Source organism: Aquarana catesbeiana, linkage group LG03 (genome assembly GCF_042186555.1).
Source record: "Aquarana catesbeiana isolate 2022-GZ linkage group LG03, ASM4218655v1, whole genome shotgun sequence".
Classification (NCBI taxonomy): domain Eukaryota; kingdom Metazoa; phylum Chordata; class Amphibia; order Anura; family Ranidae; genus Aquarana; species Aquarana catesbeiana.
The window spans coordinates 59,256,579-59,278,068 of NC_133326.1; the positions used below are offsets into that span (position 1 = coordinate 59,256,579).

Here is a 21,490-nt window from a genome sequence, read left to right on the forward strand (position 1 = left end):
TTGAGCAAAGGGAAGTGTTCAAGATCACTTTCATGTTACTGGCCAGATCACCAGGGGAAAACAGAGGGAAAAAACGTCTAATAAAAAAAACTGATGCCGCCACCAAATCTAATAATTGGTAACCTGCAATATATGTCATTTTTTGTTTTGGGTTTAATACCACTTTAATGTGTCTGTCCCTTACTCAACCACTTCCCGCCCGTCCTATAGCGGATTGACGTCAGGGAAGTGGTTCCGTTATCCTGACTGGGCGTCATATGACGTACAGCAGGATAACATGCCCCCGCGCGCCCGCGGGGGCGCGCATTGCGGCGATCGGCGGAGCGGTGTGTCAGCCTGACACACCGCTACACCGATCTTGGTAAAGAGCCTCCGGCGGAGGCTCTTTACCACGTGATCAGCCGTGTCCAATCACGGCTGATCACGCTGTCAATAGGAAGAGCCGTTGATCGGCTTTTCCTCACTCGTGTCTGATAGACGCAAGTAGAGGAGAGCTGATCGGCGGTTCTCCTGACAGGGGGGTCTGTGCTGATTGTTTATCAGCGCAGCCCCCCCTCAGATCACCACACTGGACCACCAGGGATCGCCACTAGGACCACCAGGGAAGGGGCAACATGTGGATGGCCAGGTATGTACCCCATGGCCATCCACATGTGCCCAATGTGCCCAATCTGTGCCAATCAGTGCCCACAAACGGGCACTGATTGGCACCATTATGTTTTAGTTATGCCCAGCAATGCCACCAATAAATTTTATCAGTGCCACCAATCAGTGTCATCAGTGCCACCTGTCATTGCCCATCGGTGCCACCTGTCAGTGCCTATCTGTGCCCATCTGTGTCCATCAGTGCCCACCTATCAGTGCCCATCAGTGCCACCCATATGTACCAATCAATGCCACCTACGAGTGCCCATCAGTGCCGCCTATGAGTGCCCATCGGTGCCACCTATGAGTGCCCATCAGTGCCACATACCAGTGCCACCTATCAGTGCCCATCAGTCCCACCTATCAGTGCCCATCAGTGCCGCCTATCAGTGCCCATCATCATTGCCCATCAGTGCCACCTCATCAGTGACACCTCATTGGTGCCACCTCATCGGTGCCCATCAGTGCCGCCGTATCAGTGCCTGTCAGTGCAGCCATATCAGTGCCCATCATTGAAGAAGAAAACTTACTTATTTACAAAAAATTTTAACAGAAACAAAGAAAAACTTGTATTTTTAAAAATTTTCGGTCTTTTTTTATTTGTTGCGCAAAAAATAAAAACCGCAGAGGTGATCAAATACCACCAAAAGAAAGCTCTATTTGTGGGAACAAAATGATAAAATAATTTGTTTGGGTACAGTGTTGTCATTCAAATTGCCACAGCGCTGAAAGCTGAAAATTGGCCTGGGCGGGAAGGTGTCTAAGTGCCTAGTATTGAAGTGGTTAAAGGGTAACTCCACTCATGGTAAAAAAAAAAACAATATAGCATATACAATTGCGACGCCAACCATATTGTAATATAACATTATTAAAAAATTACCTTTCCAACCTGCAGCACTGTAATTTTCTGTAAAATGCAATGCAATATGGCTACCTGGAGGCACTCTGTACACGGATGGTGTACAGAACACCCCCCAGAAATATAATTTCCTGCTTAAGTGATTGGCTCACTGATTTTCCCAGAAGTCAGCACTAAGACAAAACAGATTTTGGCCATCCTCACATTAAGCATTTCAGTTTTGTTGAGATACTCCCAAAGAGTTATTCTCGACTAAGGGGATTCAGGCCTTGTCACTTTCCTCATTAGAACCCTGCCTGTGCAGCAGCTGATCAATAACTATAACTATAACTCACGCCCATTCACACCCTCTTTTCACATGGAGGCAAACAGCTATTTCTTCAGGATAACAAAAGGTTGGAATCCACAACAAAGTTTTAACAAACTTCCAATGCAATCCTTGCAATGTACATTGATCACACAGAAGGGGATGTTTTTTTTTTTCCAACAAAAGTTGAGTAACTCTTTGGAGTCCATTTAAACTATACATCCATCCAAAGCCAGGTACACACATACCGACTGTTGGTCTGTGTGTACTCGTCTGTTCAACAGAAGCTGGTATTCGACAGACCACCTTCTGTCGAATAAATTTGCTGGAAAACCAGCATTCGATCACCACTTGCAGCCAATAGCTGCAGTGCTGATCAGTGTATTCTGGCGGGGGGAGTCCCCCATGTCAGAATAAAATAGCACAGTGGAAGGGATCCCTGCATAAACATCACTTGTGTAGATGGAGGGATCTGTCAGTTTTTTATTTGTTCAACCCACGGGTTAAAGAAAAACAAAAAAAAAAATAAAGTGCGTTTATACCCAGCTTTAGACTACCCTAACCATAGGATAGCAAAATTGCTGTGCATTTATTGCTACTGAAAGACTGCATCAAATATGCCTTTTTTATTTTACCCATAGTTACACTTTAAATGTTTATATGAATAATATTTTTTCATAAAATAGTGAAAACAAACATATAAATCATCAATTTAAATATCTTTGATCTTAAAATATAAAATACATTTTCCTAAAGTCATTATGAAGCCTCCTAAACTCTTATCATTATGTCAAAAGGAAAAATAATTTTTTTGTACTTGCACAAAGATGTTTTATGCAGCAAAAAAGATTTACCGATACGTAGGAGGTCCCCCGCTTTACCAGAAACGCTAGTGCCCACTGAAGACGCCATGAGAACTCGCCTTTTGCCTTTCCTGGAAAGCTCTTCAGTAGAATTGTATGCTTTTTGACCTACAGGAAAAAAATCAAGATATATAAATTGGATATAGTCAGAAGAATTCTATGGCCCTGGGCCTTATAATTAGAAATGGCTAAAGTTGGCAATACACCAGTAGAATTTAGTTTGAAATTTTTCATTTTATGAACATTTGATTTTCTTATTTTTTTCGGAGTCAAATTGTCCTTTTTACATAACCTTTCTGATAGGTTGTTTGCATCTAACTTAACCATTTTAATACTTTTGAGACTCTCCTTTATTATTTAGGTTTGTTTGATTTTTCACCCATCCATGTATATTTATTGTAATGTCTTATAGAGATGTTGTAGTGTGATGTATGAGCATGTGTGCTATATAGCCCAGATATTCAATTTTTTAAACTTCATTTTTATTTTTAATATTAATTGTGTACCTCTATTTTCCCAGGGTAGTATTCCCACTAATCACCTTTTTTTCCTGATTTCCTTTGGGATTAATAAATTATTCTGTATATTTTCTTTAATATATTCTTTATTATTAATCTTCATTTTTGTTGTGAGATTATTTTTCTATACATTTTTGTTTTAATTTTAGTTTATTGTGAGGGCTTTTCAAGTTTTTCATTAGGTACGCCGCCATTTTAGAGGTTGCTTCTCCTTTCAGATGACGCTTCAATATGTTGTACATTTTAATATGTTTGTTTATTCTTTTACAATATATCTCCCTTTAGCCAGCATCACATCATGGGAATCTTATATGGTTTAAACACCTTGATTGCAATGTTTTTCACTTTTTTGCATTTGCTTTGCCAGTTACATATACAGTATCTCACAAAAGTGAGTACACCCCTTACATTTTTGTAAATATTCTATTATATCTTTTCATGTGACAACACTGAAGAAATGACATTTTGCTACAATGTAAAGTAGTGAGTGTACAGCTTGTATAACAGTGTAAATTTGCTGTCCCCTCAAAATAACTCAACACACAGCCATTAATGTCTACACCGCTGACAACAAAAGTGAGTCCAGTGAAAATGTCCAATTTGGGCCCAAAGTGTCAATATTTTGTGTGGCCACCATTATTTTCCAGCACTGCCTTAACCCTCTTGGGCATAGAGTTCACCAGAGCTTCACAGGTTGCCACTGGAGTCCTCTTCCACTCCTTCATGATGACATCATGGGGCTGGTGGATGTTAGAGACCTTGCACTCCTCCACCTTCCGTTTGAGGATGCCCTACAGATACTCAATAGGGTTTAGGTCTGGAGACATGCTTCGCCAGTCCATCACCTTTAATCTCAGCTTCTTTAGCAAGGCAGTGGTTATCTTCGAGGTGAGTTTGGGGTCGTTATCATGTTGGAATATTGCCCTGCAGCCCAGTCTCTGAAGGTAGGGGATCATGCTCTGCTTCAGTATGTAACAGTACATGTTTCGATTCATGGTTCCCTCAATGAACTGTAGCTGCCCAGTACCCTCACCTGGTTTCCACCACACACGCTTGACACCATCTGAACCAAATAAGTTTATCTTGGTCTCATCAGACCACGGGACATGGTTCCGGTAATTCATGTCCTTAGTCTGCTTGTCTTCAGCAAACTTTTTGCGAGCTTTCTTGTGCATCATCTTTAGAAGAGGCTTCCTTCTGCGACGACAGCAATGCAGACCAATTTGATGCAGTGTGCGGCTTATGGTCTGAGCACTGCTGGCAGCACTCATACATCTATTTCCCAAAGACAACCTCTGGATATGATGCTGAGCACAGGCACTCAACTTCTTTGGTCGACCATGGTGAGGCCTGTTTTGAGTGGAACCTATCCTGTTAAACTGCTGTATGGTCTTGGCCACCATGCTGCAGCTCAGTTTCAGGGTCTTGGCAATCTTCTTATAGCCTAGGCCATCTTTATGTAGAGCAACAATTCTTTTTTTCAGATCCTTTAGAGAGTTCTTTGCCATGAGGTGCCATGTTGAACTTCCAGTGACCAGTATGAGAGAGTGAGAGCAATAACACCAAATTTAACACACCTGCTCCCCATTCACACCTGAGACCTTGTAAAACTAATGAGTCACATGACACCGGGGAGGGGAAATGGCTAATTGGGCCCAATTTGGACATTTTCACTTAGGGGTGTACTCACTTTTGTTGCCAGCGGTTTAGACATTAATGGCTGTGTGTTGAGTTATTTTGAGGGGACAGCAAATTTACACTGTTATACAAGCTGTACACTCACTACTTTACATTGTAGCAAAGAGTCATTTCTTAAGTGCTGTCACATGAAAAGAGATAATAAAATATTTACAAAAATGTGAGGGGTATACTCACTTTTGTGAGACATTGTATAACATTAAGGTGAGAAGGTTTGCCCTTTCTTAAGATGGCTCTCAGCCAGATGTGATGTCATTTCCGATCTGTAAGTGATGCTGCTGTTTGCTATTAATTTAACATGATGGAATTCCCTATTTTAAGATGGCTACAAATGGTACATCTTAAAAATGTTCCCTCCCCCTTCTCCTACCTATCATTATTAACCTGTAAAAAAAGATCTGAATACTACTTATTTTTACTCTGCTCCAGTCCGACCACCTGATCCTGCAGCACAGTGTAAAGCCTTGTACACACGATCGGACTTCAAACAAACTTTTCCGTGGATTTCTGTCCAAAGGGCGTTGGCCGTGAACTTGGTATGCATACACACGGCAGGACTTTTTCAGCCAACTTTCACCAAATCACGTGGTTTTTCAGCTCATTACCGACACCCTTTGGACAACTTCTGTATTGTTGTCTGATCTTTTGTATTGGTTCTGAGCATGCGTGTTTGTACTTTGGACTAAAGTCCAAGATTTGTGGACACACGATCGGACTAGCCGACGTATGACTTTTGTTGCAGGAAAGTTTGTCTGTTCGCACAGCCAACATTTGTCCGATGAAAAACGAAAAAGTTTTTCCGATGGAGTGTACGCACGGTCGGATGTTGCCTTAAAACAGGTAATTTGCATGTTTGTTGTCAAAAAGTCTGATTGTGTGTATGGGCCTTAAGAGAGCACTTGACAATGGCTCTGAATTCCAGGAGCTGTGACTCATAGGTTCCAATAGCCCAGTCATTGTTGGTGCTCCATCCTCTCCCCTGCAGCAGCTGCTCACTGACAGAAGGCGAGCTGAAGCTGCGGGATCACATGACCGGACTGGACCAAACCAGATTAAAAATAGGTAAGTATACAGATCATTTTTCTTCAGGTTAGGCATTTTTAAGAATAGACATAGTTAGGCTTCCCTTCCACTTTAAGGAATTGCTCATAGGTGACCACAGCAAATAATCCAGGTGTCTTTCCATTCTCTTTCCTACAGATAGGAAAGGTATGAACCTTTTCTGTGTTCCTCGAGAATAGTTGTTGCTTCAGACAGCTTTGTAAATCAGAAGAATAGGATTCCAGACAAAACAAGTCACTTACTAGTAGGGCAGGTAGGAGTTTATTGTATCATAAATATTGGTTTTATTATTTGTGCCATTAGATACTTGCCATTGAGATGTATGACATAAAAGCAATTAAACCAAAGTGTTCTTGTTTAGCAGTGCTTATAATGGCAGCTATGATGTAACTTTGTGGTAACCACTGTAAAAATCATCTCTAGAAAAATGACTTCTCCAGCTTTAACATTTGCAAGAAAAAAAAAAAGAAAAATATCAGAAAAAAAGCAAAATCTTTACCAAAAAAATATGTATGACTTTAAAAGACATGGCTAGCATGCTGTTACCTTTACATGTAAACGGCAATACAGCTCCAATATAATGAGCTGGAACACAGACACCAGAAAGACGTCATGTTCAGACCACATGCGCAACCGAAGGCTATAATTTAGAAAGTAATCCAAAGCGAGTTTTTTTTTTTTTTTTTATTTCATTAAAAAGAGGCATTTAGAAAATTAAAGGCCCAACCTAGAGCTATTATATCCCAGGAATGCTGTAAAAACTGATAGGATTATAAAAGTTCACCACAAGCTAGGTCATAACAAAAGAATGCAGCTACAAATTTTGATACTAACCAGATAAGTGTAGACCAGTCATTGCTACTGTTCTTCCAAGTACATTTGTTGCAGTGCAAATGTAAATCCCTTCATTTTCAGAGCTGATGTTTGTTAGCAGCAGGGAACCATTTGAAAGCACAAATGAATTGTTTGGCAAGGAGTGGTCTTTTCTCATCCAGGTTAATTTGGGATTAGGTAACCCTATTAAGAAACAAAAAAAAAAAATAGCCATGATATCATCTATATCACAATACAAAAAATGAAAACTCTGTTTGCAATGGTCGTTCAAATACATAAGGTAGTATGTCATGCTTTTCAGCCAATTCTTTGGTTGTACACAGGCTAGATTGACATTGTTTCATGTGCTGTAATGCATGCGTAGTATCGCACATGTAGGTGTAAATGCGCCCATATAGTTTTTGTTCCATTTATCCATACCTCCCAACTGTCCCCGATTTCAAGGGACTGTCTCTGATTTGGAACAAAGTTCCTCTGTCCCTCTTTCTTCCACATTTGTCCCTCATTTTGGCCTGATCTATATAGTTGTATATAAAATGCATTACTTATCTATCAAAAAGTATTTCCCAACACTAAACCTTCATCCAATTTCTAAATTGTTGCTGTAACGAGCCCCTGCTCGCTCGGTTCCACTCTCCCGACACTCCTCTGCGGCTATAGAATCAGACTGCAGATAGCAACATCTGATGGTTCAGTCATCCGATGCTCCGGGACTAGAACTACAGCTATGTGCCGTTCTAATCCAGTTGTGTAGCTCAGAACAAACACCAGGCAGGCTGTATGTAAGTTCAACCAGGAATCTCTTTTATTGAAAATTACAGGCTCTTTTATACAGCAAAAGAGGAGGTGTATACCTCCTGCTCATATTACTCTGAACATACACCTGTGACCAGAAACCTAATTAACATGGGCTAATTAACTAATCCCTTTAGACAGCCTAGATGACTCAGACATGACCTTTAGGCCAGACTGGTCGTCTTGTAGCTCAGAAAACCCAATCAACATTATCATAATAGCAGAGTTAATTAACACAAACAACAATGGGGATCTAATGACTCTTAGATCCCATACTAGAGACTTATTTACAATACACATTCTAGCAGGCAACAGACAGACAGGTGGCTGGAATTGACATCAGCATCTTCTAACAGTATTTGTCCCAGCATTATGAATCAGCCACTATTTCTAATATGGCAAATCCAGGGTCCCCAGAGTCTGTGTGTCCTGGGGGACCAGGACCCGAATCCACAGTAATACCACCTCAAGGGTCCCCAGGCACACAGCTCACAAAGAGCCCCATTCCCCCAAATGCCAGGGCCCATGATCGATCGGCAAGAGGCTAGCATTCAGTCCCCTCCAAAAGTCTCTCTCCCGGCTAGGTCTGTCACAGTTGCATTTATAAATTATAAATGCATTGAGATGAAAAACCTTCTGACTTTACAAGTATTTTAATATCAGCTGGTCCAGTCTCAACCGATGGCCTATAAAAAGGCGTCTCATTACCAAGGTGTCACACAAGAAACATCTCATGATGGGTAAAAGCAAAAAGCTCTCTCATGACCTTTACAAGCTGTTGAAAAACATAATGATGGCATTGGTTACAGAAGGGTTTCTAAACTTCTGAATGTTCCAGTCAAAGAGTTGTCCAAGAGTCAAGGACCGGGGGCGTGTCCGGATGTAGAGCGCACCAGACGTGTTGCCGTGGAGCTCCAACAATCCTGACAAAATCCGTTGCCATCCTGACCGGGAAAAACCATTCAGAGCCCCAGTACTCTCCCCCACTTAATACGGGACATCACCCGCACTAGACCCGGGGAAAATTGTGGAGCTGGGTCGCGCTGACCAGCTATACTCGGCTGCGGCCGGCTCCACACAGCAACGGCCGCCGCCATCTTGAGGCCTGTGAGGCCTCCGACGTGTCCGGGCTGAGGCGCCGAGATCGGGGAGCGAGGAGCGGCCAATCCCCCTGTCTCCACGACGGTGGTTCCTGGGGGAGACTTCCTAGCACTGAGGGCCGGAGGACAGCTCCTCTCTGGGGGTTCCCGGACGCCGCGGCCGCCGCCATCTTGCGGCCTACAGATCCTCGGGCATCCCCGGGCTCGAGTGCCGCGGTCGGCGGAGCGGGGGGCGGCACCTACCTCCGCGCCTTTGGCGGCGGCTCCCGGGAGCTGCGAGGCTGTGTGGAGACCAAGGCGGACCTGCCAGAGGGAATTCTGAGAGCCAGGGACCTGCTGCTATCCGGAGGCCTGTGGTGCCTGGCCCACCTTCCACACTGAGGTACTGTGCCCCATAGAGGTTGTGCTGCTTGCACTAAAATATCATCCAGCAAGGACTGCCTTTACAGTGGGCCCCAGCCCTGTGCACCCTCTATCCCGCTCCCTGTGCTTCCTGGTGCCTTCCTGCCCTCCCCCATAGTCTATAAGCCGCCCCTCAGAGCAGAACACACTGCGGATGGGCCCACCCAGGACCCGCTGTACACACCCGAAAAAAAAGGTTTCCCACACCGCTACTTCGGTGGCCGTGTCGTCCGGGCGCCAACAGACGGCTACGATGGCGGCGAACGCACAGGCGGTGGCGGAGTCGGGGACCAAGGAGTCCCCAACGGGAGCAGAGATCCTGGCAGCCATCACAGCATGCAAAGAAACCCTTACTACCAAGATAGATTTCCTAACAGTAGATGTAAGTCTCATTCATCATGACATGGATAAATTTCGATCACGTATATCCGAAGAAGAAGACAGGGTCTCCACAGTGGAGGATGCGATCCGGACGGATTCCAGAGAGGTGAGGGCCTTGCAACTTCAGGTGAAGGCGCTACAGGAACGAGCCATTGATACCGAAAATCGCCTTAGGCGCAACAACATTCTTATAATTGGTTTACCTGAGAGAGTTGAGGGCTCCAAACCGGCGGAGTTTACTGAACAGCTATTGTCTACCTTGTTTAATCTGAGCAACATGCCACCCACTTTTGTGGTCGAAAGAGCCCATAGAGTCCCGCCGCTCCCTCCGAGACCCGGGGCTCCTCCACGCCCCTTCCTCCTATGCTTGCTAAATTACCGGGACCGGGACCGTATCCTGGCGGCGGCCCGTTCCATGCCGGAAATCAAGTATGAGAATACTAGACTGTCCTTCTTTCCTGATTTCTCACAAGAGGTGCAGCAGCGCCGCAAATCCTTCACAGATGTCAGACGCCGACTTCGAGAGAAGGGAATACGTTTTGGCCTTCTATACCCCAGCAGATTGAGGATCACTGATGGTGACTCCACCCGCTTCTTTGATACCCCCGAGGCCGCCGCGGCATGGTTGGATACCCACTAGGGTCATATCAGCAACTGGAACATCTACGGCTTTATGATTTGTGAGACCCAGCTACATATCCTACCTCCATATAAGGACCCCCATATTCGTCCCCTCTGGTCTCCCAACACAATTTATTTTCAGCTCCCACCCTCTCCTGCATTACAATACCCCAACAATATCCTAAATTTATACGGGGTACACTGGGATGTTGAACCTAATGCTAGCGCCTCCTGTTAGAGGAGCTCCAGCGGCACCCATACAGACTTTTTTGTTTTCCTTTTTCTCATTGTTTTTGATTTTGTCCTTTTGATCACTGAACGGAGATCAACCCACAGGCGCTCTCATTTTCTTAGGATCCCCCCCCTCTTTGATCCAGAGATCACCACTCACACCCATGTTCACGTACCCCTCCCACATACCTCCTCCATTAGCTCCTAATCGAAGAAGGTCTATCACCCCATCTTTTTAAGGAGGGTGAAATAAGTTCCCATTTTTTCTTTTTTCTTTTCCTTTTTGTTGTTTTTGGGACTTTGTTATCAACTATAAATGGATCAAGGAATCACGGACTGATCTGCAGTAAGAGTATTGCAGTGTGATAACCCTACTTAGGGGTACATCTACAGTTAGTAGTTTTTTTGTTTTTTGGGTAAAACTATTCCCAATTCTCCTCCCTGGGTTATATTTTTCCCTTTCCGGGAGAGGAGATGGGAATTAGTAGGATAAGCACCCTGTGCTTGGGCATTTTATGTTTTAGTTTATTTTGTTTAATTTTAGGTTATAGAAGGTTGCTGCAGTGGTCATTTGTTACTGCCCCAAGGTGGTTCGACTTGGGGTCCTTGCTGTCTGTGAGTTGCTCCCCCATAAGCCCCCCCCAGTTATACTGCTCTGCCTTGGTTTCCTTACTTCAGATGGCTACCTCCCTAACTGATACGTTCACTGTCCTTTCATGGAACGTCAGAGGCCTAAATTCCAAATTTAAACGTGCGCTACTAACCAAGTACCTTAAACTCCACTCCCCTCACATTATACTTTTACAAGAAACTCATCTTACAGGCAGCAAGGTTCTGACCCTTAAAAAACCCTGGATACAGAGGTCCGTTCATGCAACATACTCCTCATATTCAAGGGGGGTCTCAATTCTAATTGCAAAAAAATTTCCATGTACAATTGAGGAGGTATGCACGGACCCCCAGGGTAAATTTGCAATCTTGGTGTTTAGACATTGGTCTCAGAGATATATTGTTGTGAATCTGTATGTCCCTCCACCCTTCTCTCCAGACCTTCTCTACGCAGTCCGGGAAAGGGCGGCCCCCTTTTGTCCCGGGAAACTCTTAGTAATGGGAGATTTTAATGCTATTATCTCCCCAGACATGGATAGACCTGTCCCTCCTAAGACACATAACTCTGACTTACTTTACTGGTCGCGGGCAGTGGAATTGGAGGAGATTTGGAGATGGAGACATCCTGCCCTTAGGGCCTGTTCGTGCTTCTCGGCTTCCCACAAGACTGCCTCAAGAATTGACTTGGCCTTCTCCAACCCATCGCTTTTGGCGGACGTAGTGGAAGCCTCATATCTCCCTAGTGGATTATCTGATCACAGCCCTCTGGTTGTGGAATTCCGCTCGTCTGCATCCCGTGATGCGGCTTTGTGGAGGCTGGGGGCACGGTGGATCTCCCACCCCGAGGTGGCGGATATTATTCCGCCCGGGTTGGTTGATTTTTGGGATCATAATAAGGACTCTTCATCTCCGCAAATAGTTTGGGACACATTCAAAGCCTATGCCAGAGGCCTATACATTTCCACCATTGCTAGTGTCAAGAAACAGCAAAGCCAACAAACTCAGTTACTTCAACAGTCAGTTGATGATCAGGCTGCGGTGTTTAGTGCAGACCCCTCGCCTTCTCATTTTGACTCGCTAAATGCAGCTCAGAGTGCATTGAACATACATATGTCGGAGGTCACTAGACTAGACATACTATACATACAGGTAGACAACGGTTCTTTGAGCAGGGTGACAAAATCGGTCATTTTTTGGCTATGTTGGCTCAACATGACCATCCACTCACAGTAGTCTCTAGCCTGCGTTCCTCAGATGGAGAGACAGTGACGTCCCAATCTGACATATTGGAGATGTTCAGTGCCTTCTACGGAAGGCTCTATGCCTCCTCTCTTCCCTCCGATTTCCGACCAGAGTCACTACAAGATCTCTTAGATCCGCTGGTACTTGGTTGGCTCTCGGACGCGGAGAGAGAGCGCACTGATCCAGCCTTTTACGACATTAGAAGTTTTAAACGTTATCCGCTCTTTCCCCACCGGTAAGGCACCAGGGCCAGACGGACTTCCCATAGATTTCTATCGAACTCACTGCGATCTGTTGGCACCCATTCTGGCCCAGCTGTATACTACTTGCCTGTCTAAGGGTGACTTACCTCCATCAATGCACCAGGCATACCTTACCTTAATACACAAGCCCCCCAAAGACCCGGAACTATGTGCATCTTACAGACCGATCGCACTGTTAAACAACGATCTTAAAATCTTAACCAAACTGCTAGCCTCCCGTCTCTATCCATTGTTGCCATCAGTAATTGATTACGACCAAACAGGTTTTATGCCCAAGAGGTCCACTGACGTAAATCTCAGGAGACTTTTCACAAACATCCATACCCAGCATAAAAATTCGGGGACAAGGGCCATAGCGCTATTGGACATAGAAAAGGCCTTTGATACAGTGGAATGGCCCTTTCTGTGGGAGACCCTCCGAAGAATGGGCTTCCCATTAAAATTCATTGCGTGGTTACAGGTGATCTACAAGTGCCCCACCTCTTCGATTCGACTTGGCTCCAAATTATCATCTCCCTTCAAATTGTTTAGGGGAACTAGGCAGGGCTGCCCCCTCTCTCCGGCCTTGTTTGCCATAGCCATTGAGCCAGTTGCTGAAGTCCTACGTACATCGCCCCACATTAAGGGGCTGCGTATTGGCCTGCTGGAGGAGAGGGTAGCCCTGTACGCTGATGATATGGTCCTTTTTCTCGCAGATGCTGGTCCGTCGCTCCAGGGTGCATTATCGGTCCTAGACACATTCTCTGAGGTGACGGGTCTTCGGGTCAATTGGTCAAAATCCACCCTATTCCCCATAGACCAGGAAGCAAAAAACACCTCTCCCCCTGACAGCCCGTTGAGATGGGTAGACACCTTCAAGTATCTCGGGGTCCAGATCTCTGCCCATGCCCAAGATTTCATTAAACTGAACCTTGACCCAGTGGTGGGAGATATGAAACTTAAACTCAAATCATGGAGCAATCTACCCTTATCGGTTTGGGGTAGAGTTAATCTCCTTAAAATGAAAATCATCCCCAAATTTACTTACCTCTTTCGCCACTCCCCACAGTGGATCCCCAAATCATTCTTCACCAAACTTAACCAAAAATTTTCTGACTTCTTGTGGGGCCCCACCCCACCCAGATATAAACTGTCTACCTTGATGAGGCCCACATCACAGGGAGGCATGGCTTTCCCAGACTGCCACAAATATTTCCTGGCCTCTCAATTAGTGACAGTGGTCTGGTGGTTGGTCCCTGACAAAACTAACGCGGCCTCAGCCCTGGAGGCTACGGTGGTGGGTTCCTGGGAGACCCTACAGTTTTTAATTCACAGAGGTCCACGCGCCCTGCACCCACTTACCCCCTCCATGCACACTACTCTGCTAGCATGGCGAATAGGTCTTAGTATTGGTAAATACAACCGCTCAGAACTTTCTCCCAAAGCTCCGCTATGGTCAAACCCCAATTTACCACATATCTTTAAGCTCACAGACCCCAGGCATGGACTAAATATGGTATTAAATTAATTTCACAAGTGGTGTCACAGACCTCATTGCTTTCTTTTGCCCAGTTATCTTCAATGTACAATCTTCCGAAACACTACCAGTTCCGTTATTTTCAACTAGCACACGCATTTGCGGCTCAATTTCCCCACGCATCTTGCATCCTGGCTCAATTCGAGCTGGAGAAGACGCTCAGATCCGGCTGCGCTGAGAAGCCTACATCATCTCTGTACGCGCACCTGATGTTTGTGTCCCTGCCACCTCTGGAAGGGCTCTGGTCCCGTTGGCAACGCGACATTCCTGCGTTGGATAATGATGACTGGGATGACGTCTGGGATTTCCCCTTCAGGTCACTTGTTTCCATAAGAGACAGAGTAGTACAATTTAAAATTGTTCATAGGGCTTACTTTACCCCACATAGACTACATTTGATGAACCCCCAGCATTCTTCGGAATGCTGGAGATGTGGTCTATCCCCAGGAGATTTCGCACACATCTTCTGGCGCTGCCCAAAAATACAGCAATATTGGGGAGAGGTACTCAACTTGACTAACAAGGTGGCTTCAACTAATTTACCACCGCTGATGGAGATATGTATACTAGGTTTACTAGAAAATATTGTTCCAACCATAGCCAAACGCACGTTGACCAGTTTATTACTTTTCTATGCCAGGAAGTGCATCGCAATACAGTGGAAAAAACCTAACCCCCCATCAATCACACAGTGGAAACGTTTGGTCAATGAGAACCTCCCGCTATACAAAGACACATACGCTAACAGAGGTTGTCCTTTGAAATTCGACAGGGTCTGGTGTAAATGGATGGAGGTTCTGAATATTTCACAATGAACACAGATTCACAATAGTCCTCAGGTTAATGTACTGATTAAAATACTATGCTTCTAGGCTTAGATATCTGAAATCTCAGGCATAATTCATTATGGTATCTAACTAATTAATTCCTTCTGAGGAGAACCATATACATACCCTGATTGCTGTTAATTAACCTGGCAACTCACGCTGTCATATGTTCTATCATATGCTCTATTTAATCTGACGCAGTCTTGATGCACTGTAGCAGCCATGTGTTATTGTGTTGTTTGTTGTTTGTCTCAAAAATCTTAATAAAAATATATTTAAAAAAAAAAAAAGAGTCAAGGACCACTTGTGAAGAGCTTCAGAAAGACCTGGAATTAGCAGGTACAATTGTTTCAAAGAAAACAATAAGCAATGCACTCAACCACCTTGGCCTGTATGCATGCTCACCACGCAAAACCTTTGCTGAGGAAAACGCAAGTTGAAGCTCCTATAATGTTTGCTGCACAATATTTAGACAAGCCTGTGAAATACTGAGTCTGGTCAGATGAGACCAAAATTGAACTCTTTGGATGCCATAATTCACACCATGTTTAGAGGTCAAATGGTACTGCACATCACCCCAAAAAACACCCCCATACCAACAGTGAAGTTTGGAGGTGAGAACATCCTGGTGTGGGGCTGTTTTTCAGAATACGATGCTAGAAAACTTCATATCATTGAAGGAAGGATGAATGGAAAAATGTACCAAGACATTCTTGATAAAAATCTGCTGCCATGTAAGAGGATGATTAAGATTAAATGAGGGTAGACATTTCAGCAAGACAATGATCCCAAATGCAAAGCCAAGGAAACTCACAACTGGTTTAAAGAAAGAATCGCCTGACTTGAATCCAATAGAAAATCTATGGTAAGAACTATAGATCAAAGAGTTCATAGAAGAGGCCCACGGAACCAAGATTTAAAGATTGTGTGGAAGAATGTGCCAAAATTGGCAATGCATGTGACTAGTTTCTCCATACAGGAGGCATCTTGAAGTATTAAATACATATCAGTTAGCGTGTTCAATACTTTTTTCCTGTGTCATTCCATTTTGTTGCACATAACTTATTTCTGAACTTATTTGTTTTGGGGTTTTTTTGTATGTATAGCTTGCATGGGTTGTTAGCGACATGTGGTAAAAATGTAATGTCAAAAGCACCTTTAGAAACATATTTACCTAGAAAAATGTGTTCAATACTTATTTTACCCGCTGTATATTACATTTTTGTTTTTTTGGTTTAGATACACTTTTATTCACAGTGTTATGTCTAGGGATACTCTTAACTGCACTGAAAGGGATTATTTGCAGGGTAAACACTTAATCTACAAACTGAGGTCTGTAGGCATAAACCATAGGGTTTGTTCTTGGATAGAAAACTGGTTACAGGGGCGTGTCAAAAGGGTGGTGATAAAAGTGTACTCAGACATCTGCAGACAACACAAAAATAAGCAGGGCAATAACTTCACATCAGAATATAGAAATTTTACAAGTCCTGAATAAAATAATGAGGTGGGCAACTACATGACAAATGAGTTTTAATTAGGGTTGTCCCGATACCGATACTGGTATCAGTATTGGCACCGTTACCGAGCATTTGCCCGAGTACTTGTACTCAGGCAAATGCTCCCGATGCTTCACCCGATACCTGGACAGTCAGCAGTGATCGGTGCGTGGGGGAGTTACAAACTTCTCCCTCAGCAGCTTTCAGCTGCTTTAGTGAAATTTATACAGCGGTGATCGGTGCTTGTAACTCTCCCACACACGATCACTGCTGACTGTTACCACATCCTCCTCCATGCCGTTCTGCTGTCCCCCTCCATTCTTCCACCATGCCCCCTCCGTTCTTCCTCCATGCCCCCTCCATTCTGCTTCTGTCACCCCTCCGTTCTTCCTCCATGCCCCCTCCATTTTGCTTCTGTCCACCTCCGTTCTCCTTCTGTCCCCCTCCGTTCTTCCTCCATGCCCCCTCCGTTCTGCTTCTGTCCCCCTCCGTTCTGCTGCTGTCCCTCTCCATGTACTCTTCTTTTTCTGTATGGACAGAGTCAGCTGACTCTGTCCATTCACATAACTGAAACATTGTAACCTCCTGTGATTACGATGTCAAAGGACTAGGAAATCTCTATCCTTGGTCTCTTTCTCTGTCTCAAGGGGGAGATATCAGGGGTCTGTTAAGACCCCTGATATCTTACCAAAGCCCCCCAACAGGGCTGATTAAAAAAAAAAAACACAGTATTGCAATAAATAATAAAAAAAAAATATTATTGCAAAAAATAATAAAAATGTAAATAAAAAACACACAGACACCATCCACCGCCTCCCCCCCCCCCCTAAAAAAAAAGAAAAAAAAGAAAGCATTGTAAAAAAAAAAAACACTGTCACGTGACATTAAAAAAAAAGTATCGGTAATCGGTATCGGCGAGTACTTGAAAAAAAGCATCGGTACTTGTACTAGGTCCTAAAAAAGTGGTATCGGGACAACCCTAGTTTTAATGTTGAAAAATGTAAGGTAATGCACTTGGGGGCTAAAAATATAAACGCAAACTACTCACTAGGGGGAGAACCTCTGGGGAAATCAAGGATAGAGAAAGATCTGGGGGTCCTGTTAGAAGACAGACCTACCGTGCAATGTCAAGCTGCAGCAAACAAAGCCAGCAGACTTGCATAAAAAAGGGGGTATACTCCAGAGATCAAACTATAATTATGCTACTTTAAAAAACTCTGGTTTGGCCACATCTTGAGTATTCCATTCAGCTCTGGTCACAGGTCCTCAGGAAGGTTGTGCTGGAGCTGGAGAGAGTCCAGAGAAGGGCAACAAAATTAATACGGGGACTGGAGGACTTTTGGTACCTTTCGGGGGGGAGGGGGGGCAGTATACCTGTCTTTCACAGGTACCCTGTTCCCATTTTTGGGAACCTCAGCCGTGGGTATTGACGTCACTGCCCGGGCTCCCTCCTCCTCCCTCCTCCTTCCCCGGCCGCCGGGCCAGTAGCAGAGAGGAGCGGAGCCTCGCGCATGCGCAGTAGGGTTCCCTTACTCGCAATGGAGGCGGTATGCACCCGACAGCTGATGGAAATTTTTGCAGCGGTGGACGGAACTCCGCTTTAAACTCACCAGAAGTCAGAAGGGAATGCACCTTGAGAATGTAAAAATGATGATTTAAAAGAGGGCCTCCTCCCATCAGCAGATCCACAGCCAGACTACTCCTTTGGGATATAAACCTCCTCTTCAGTGCTCTCACTGGGGGTGGCAATCTCTGCAGTGGTGGTATATATATGAGACAAACAATCTCATAGCATAATTCTGTTTGGTAAGTAATTTATTCCCAAAATACCCCCCCCCCCCCAAGAATTACACTTAGAAATGGTAAAATTCATATAGGCATAAACCAAAAGAATTCATCAAGGCTCGTGTATCACTCACTGCTCCTAGATGGTATCAGTAATGGTGATACCCGGTGTGACGAACACAGGTGTGTCAGATCTCTGCCCTCCTCGCTAACTCTCGACGTAGGACCGGCCAACCTCACACCACGCTGTCACTTACGTAACAATGCCACTCTCAGCTGCGCCCAGCAGAAAGATTTTCCAGCTTGCGGGACCACAATCTAGGTACCAGCAGCCTGAGAGCAATTGTCACTGTGCTAATTACGCAATTAACCCTTTAACTGCCACCACTGACGTTTGTTTAGGAAGGGTCAGGAATTCCATCAATTTAGCGATACCAATTATGATTTTAGAATAAGCGTCTGCAACACACACTGCCACCAAAGACAGGTCTGCTTAGAGGCCTTACTCTACAACAGGAGCGCTCTTCAAGAGGCAGATTCGTTTATAGCTTGCAGAGACAAGGTTAACACTTTTCAACATAAGGGTTTAATATGAAAAGGTCAAAGTTGGTGCAAATAAAATATTTGCAGAAAAAAGATGTTGCAAAGAGAGAACGACAATATACAGCCACAAAGAAGCAAGGTAGAATTGGGGAAGAAGAATACTTGCAATTAATGTCCGAGGGTTGATCAGAGTTCAGAGTTCGATCAGTGTTTTAATATATGGACTGAGCCACCTACTGTTTCAGCGCCGCTAGTGTTTATTTTCCTTGAACATTAAACCACTTATTTATATGCCTGATGCTTGTATCTTTATGATACAACTCCCCTGCTTTTACCCCCCGCAGCTGTCCCCCATCCCCCCTCCCACTTCACACCTATATATCAACCCCCATTTTCACCCAACTCTCCCACAGTCCTCCACTTTACTTGCCACTGCACCAATGCCTGCCTCTGTGCTTGCTAACTCTACCACTAACAGGACTTACACATGCCTCAGCATATGCTGCCACCATACCAATACACACCTCTGTGCTTTCTGCCCCTCCAGTGACTTGCCTTTCCTTATTCAGTCCAATCAATAAAAAAAAAAAAATGAAAAGTGTAAACTCTCATATAGTTTTTTCCTGAGAAATCACTATTTAAAAGTTTTTATATGAGTTTGTGGTTTCTGAGATATATGCGTATTTTTTAACACAGAAAACAAAAGGTCCCTTTTATGAATGCCGTAAATCTTATCCAAGAGCAACTTGGAGTAGAGACGCTATTGATATTTATACCACATGTGTTGACTGAAAAGCATTTGGCTGTAAAAATGAAACACAAATCAAGCCTCAAATGTTGTAAATATATCCCAGCTTCTGCAACGTGGATCCAATGGATGGTGACTTTCAACAAGAAAGCTGGATAAATGTTATAACCAAACCAGAAAACAAAACAAAAAATATACCAAGGGGATCAAGAGATTTCTGGCGGGAAGGGAAGAGGGGATGCAGCTGTGTTGTGATATTTGTAGAATTTCCCCCTGATTTATCAATCTCTTAAGTGCTTCCTAGAATGATTACCTCTGAGAGAAGACAAAAGGTCATCATTGTGAGGGATTACGGTTGTAAAATAAAATAATATACACTTCCTATAGGCTGTAAAGTGCACAAATCTGGGTCTTGTGGTCAACAAACATGTATTATATGTGTGTGTGTGTATATATATATATATACAGTATCTCACAAAAGTGAGTACACCTCTCACATTTTTGTAAATATTTTATTATATCTTTTCATGTGACAACACTGAAGAAATGACACTTTGCTAAAATGTAAAGTAGTGAGTGTACAGCTTGTATAACAGTGTAACTTTGCTGTCCCCTCAAAATAACTCAACACACAGCCATTAATGTCTAAACCACTGACAACAAAAGTCAGTGCACCCCTAAGTGAAAATGTCCAAATTGGGCCCAATTAGCCATTTTCCCACCCCGGTATCATGTGACTCTTTAGTGTTACAAGGTCTTAGGTGTGAATGGGTAGCAGGTCATACTGGTCACTGGAAGTTCAACATGGTGCCTCATGGCAAAGAACACTCTGAGGATCTGAAAAAAAGAATTGTTGCTCTACATAAAGATGGCCTAGGCCAGGGATATGCAATTAGCAGACCTCCAGCTGTTGCAGAACTACAAGTCCCATGAGGCATAGCAAGACTCTGACAGCCACAAGAATGACACACAGAGGCAGAGGCATGATGAGACTTGTAGTTTTGCAACAGCTGGAGGTCCGATAATTGCATATCCCTAGCCTAGGCTATAAGAAGATTGCCAAGACCCTCAAACTGAGCTGCAGCACGGTGGCCAAGACCATACAGCGGTTTACCAGGACAGGTTCCACTCAGAACAGGTCTCACCATGGTCGACCAAAGAAGTTGAGTGCACATGCTCAGCATCATATCCAGAGGTTGTCTTTGAGAAATAGACATATGAGTGCTGCCAGCATTGGTACAGAGGTTGAAAGAGTGGGGGATCAGACTTTCAGTGCTCAGATCATACCCCACACACTGCATCAAATTGGTCTGCATGGCTGTCATCCCAGAAGGAAGCCTCTTCTAAAGATGATGCACAAGAAAGCTCACAGTTTGCTGAAGACAAGCAGACTAAGGACATGGATTACTGGAACCATGTCCTGTGGTCTGATGAGACCAAAATTAACTTATTTGGTTCAGATGGTGTCAAGTGTGTGTGGCGGCAACCATGTGAAAAGTACAAAGACAAGTGTGTCTTGCCTACAGTCAAGCATGGTGGTGGGAGTGTCATGATCTGGGGCTGCATAAATGCTGCCGGCACTGGAGAGCTACAGTTCATTGAGGGAACCATGAATGCCAAACATCCACTGTGACATCCTGAAGCAGAGCCTGATCCCCTCCCTTCAGAGACTGGGCCGCAGGGCAGTATTCCAATATGATAATGACCCCAAGAAGACCACTGCCTTGCTAAAGAAACTGAGGGTAAAGGTGATGAACTGGCCAAGCTCAGACCTAAACCCTATTGAGCATCTGTGGGGCATCCTCAAATGGTAGGTGGAGGAGCACAAAGTCTCTAACATCCACCAGCTCCATGATGTCATCATGGAGGAGTGGAAGAGGACTCCAGTGGCAACCTGTGAAGCTCTGGTGAACTCCATGCCCAAGAGGGTTAAGGCAGTGCTGGAAAATAATGGTGGCCACACAAAATATTGACACTTTGGGCCCAATTTAGACATTTTCACTTAGGGGTGTACTCACTTTTGTTGCCAGCGGTTTAGACATTAATGGCTGTGTGTTGAGTTATTTTGAAGGGGACAGCAAATTTACACTGTTATACAAGCTGTACACTCACTACTTTACATTGTAGCAAAGTGTCATTTCT

The 21,490-nt window shown here is 44.2% G+C and overlaps 1 protein-coding gene across 2 annotated transcripts in view; it reads right to left on the reverse strand.

Moving 5' to 3' along the window:
- Nucleotides 1-21,490, reverse strand: part of ADAMTSL3 (ADAMTS like 3) — a 754,066-nt gene that overhangs the window by 27,765 nt on the left and 704,811 nt on the right. Inside the window, exons 24-25 of one of the 2 annotated variants that reach the window (XM_073618575.1) lie at nt 6,787-6,969; nt 2,666-2,782 (exon numbers count right to left, since the gene is read on the reverse strand). In XM_073618575.1, coding sequence (XP_073474676.1) covers nt 2,666-2,782; nt 6,787-6,969 — 300 coding nt within the window. The remainder of the gene's footprint in view (nt 1-2,665; nt 2,783-6,786; nt 6,970-21,490) is intronic. The other variant, XM_073618577.1, reaches the window with a different exon arrangement.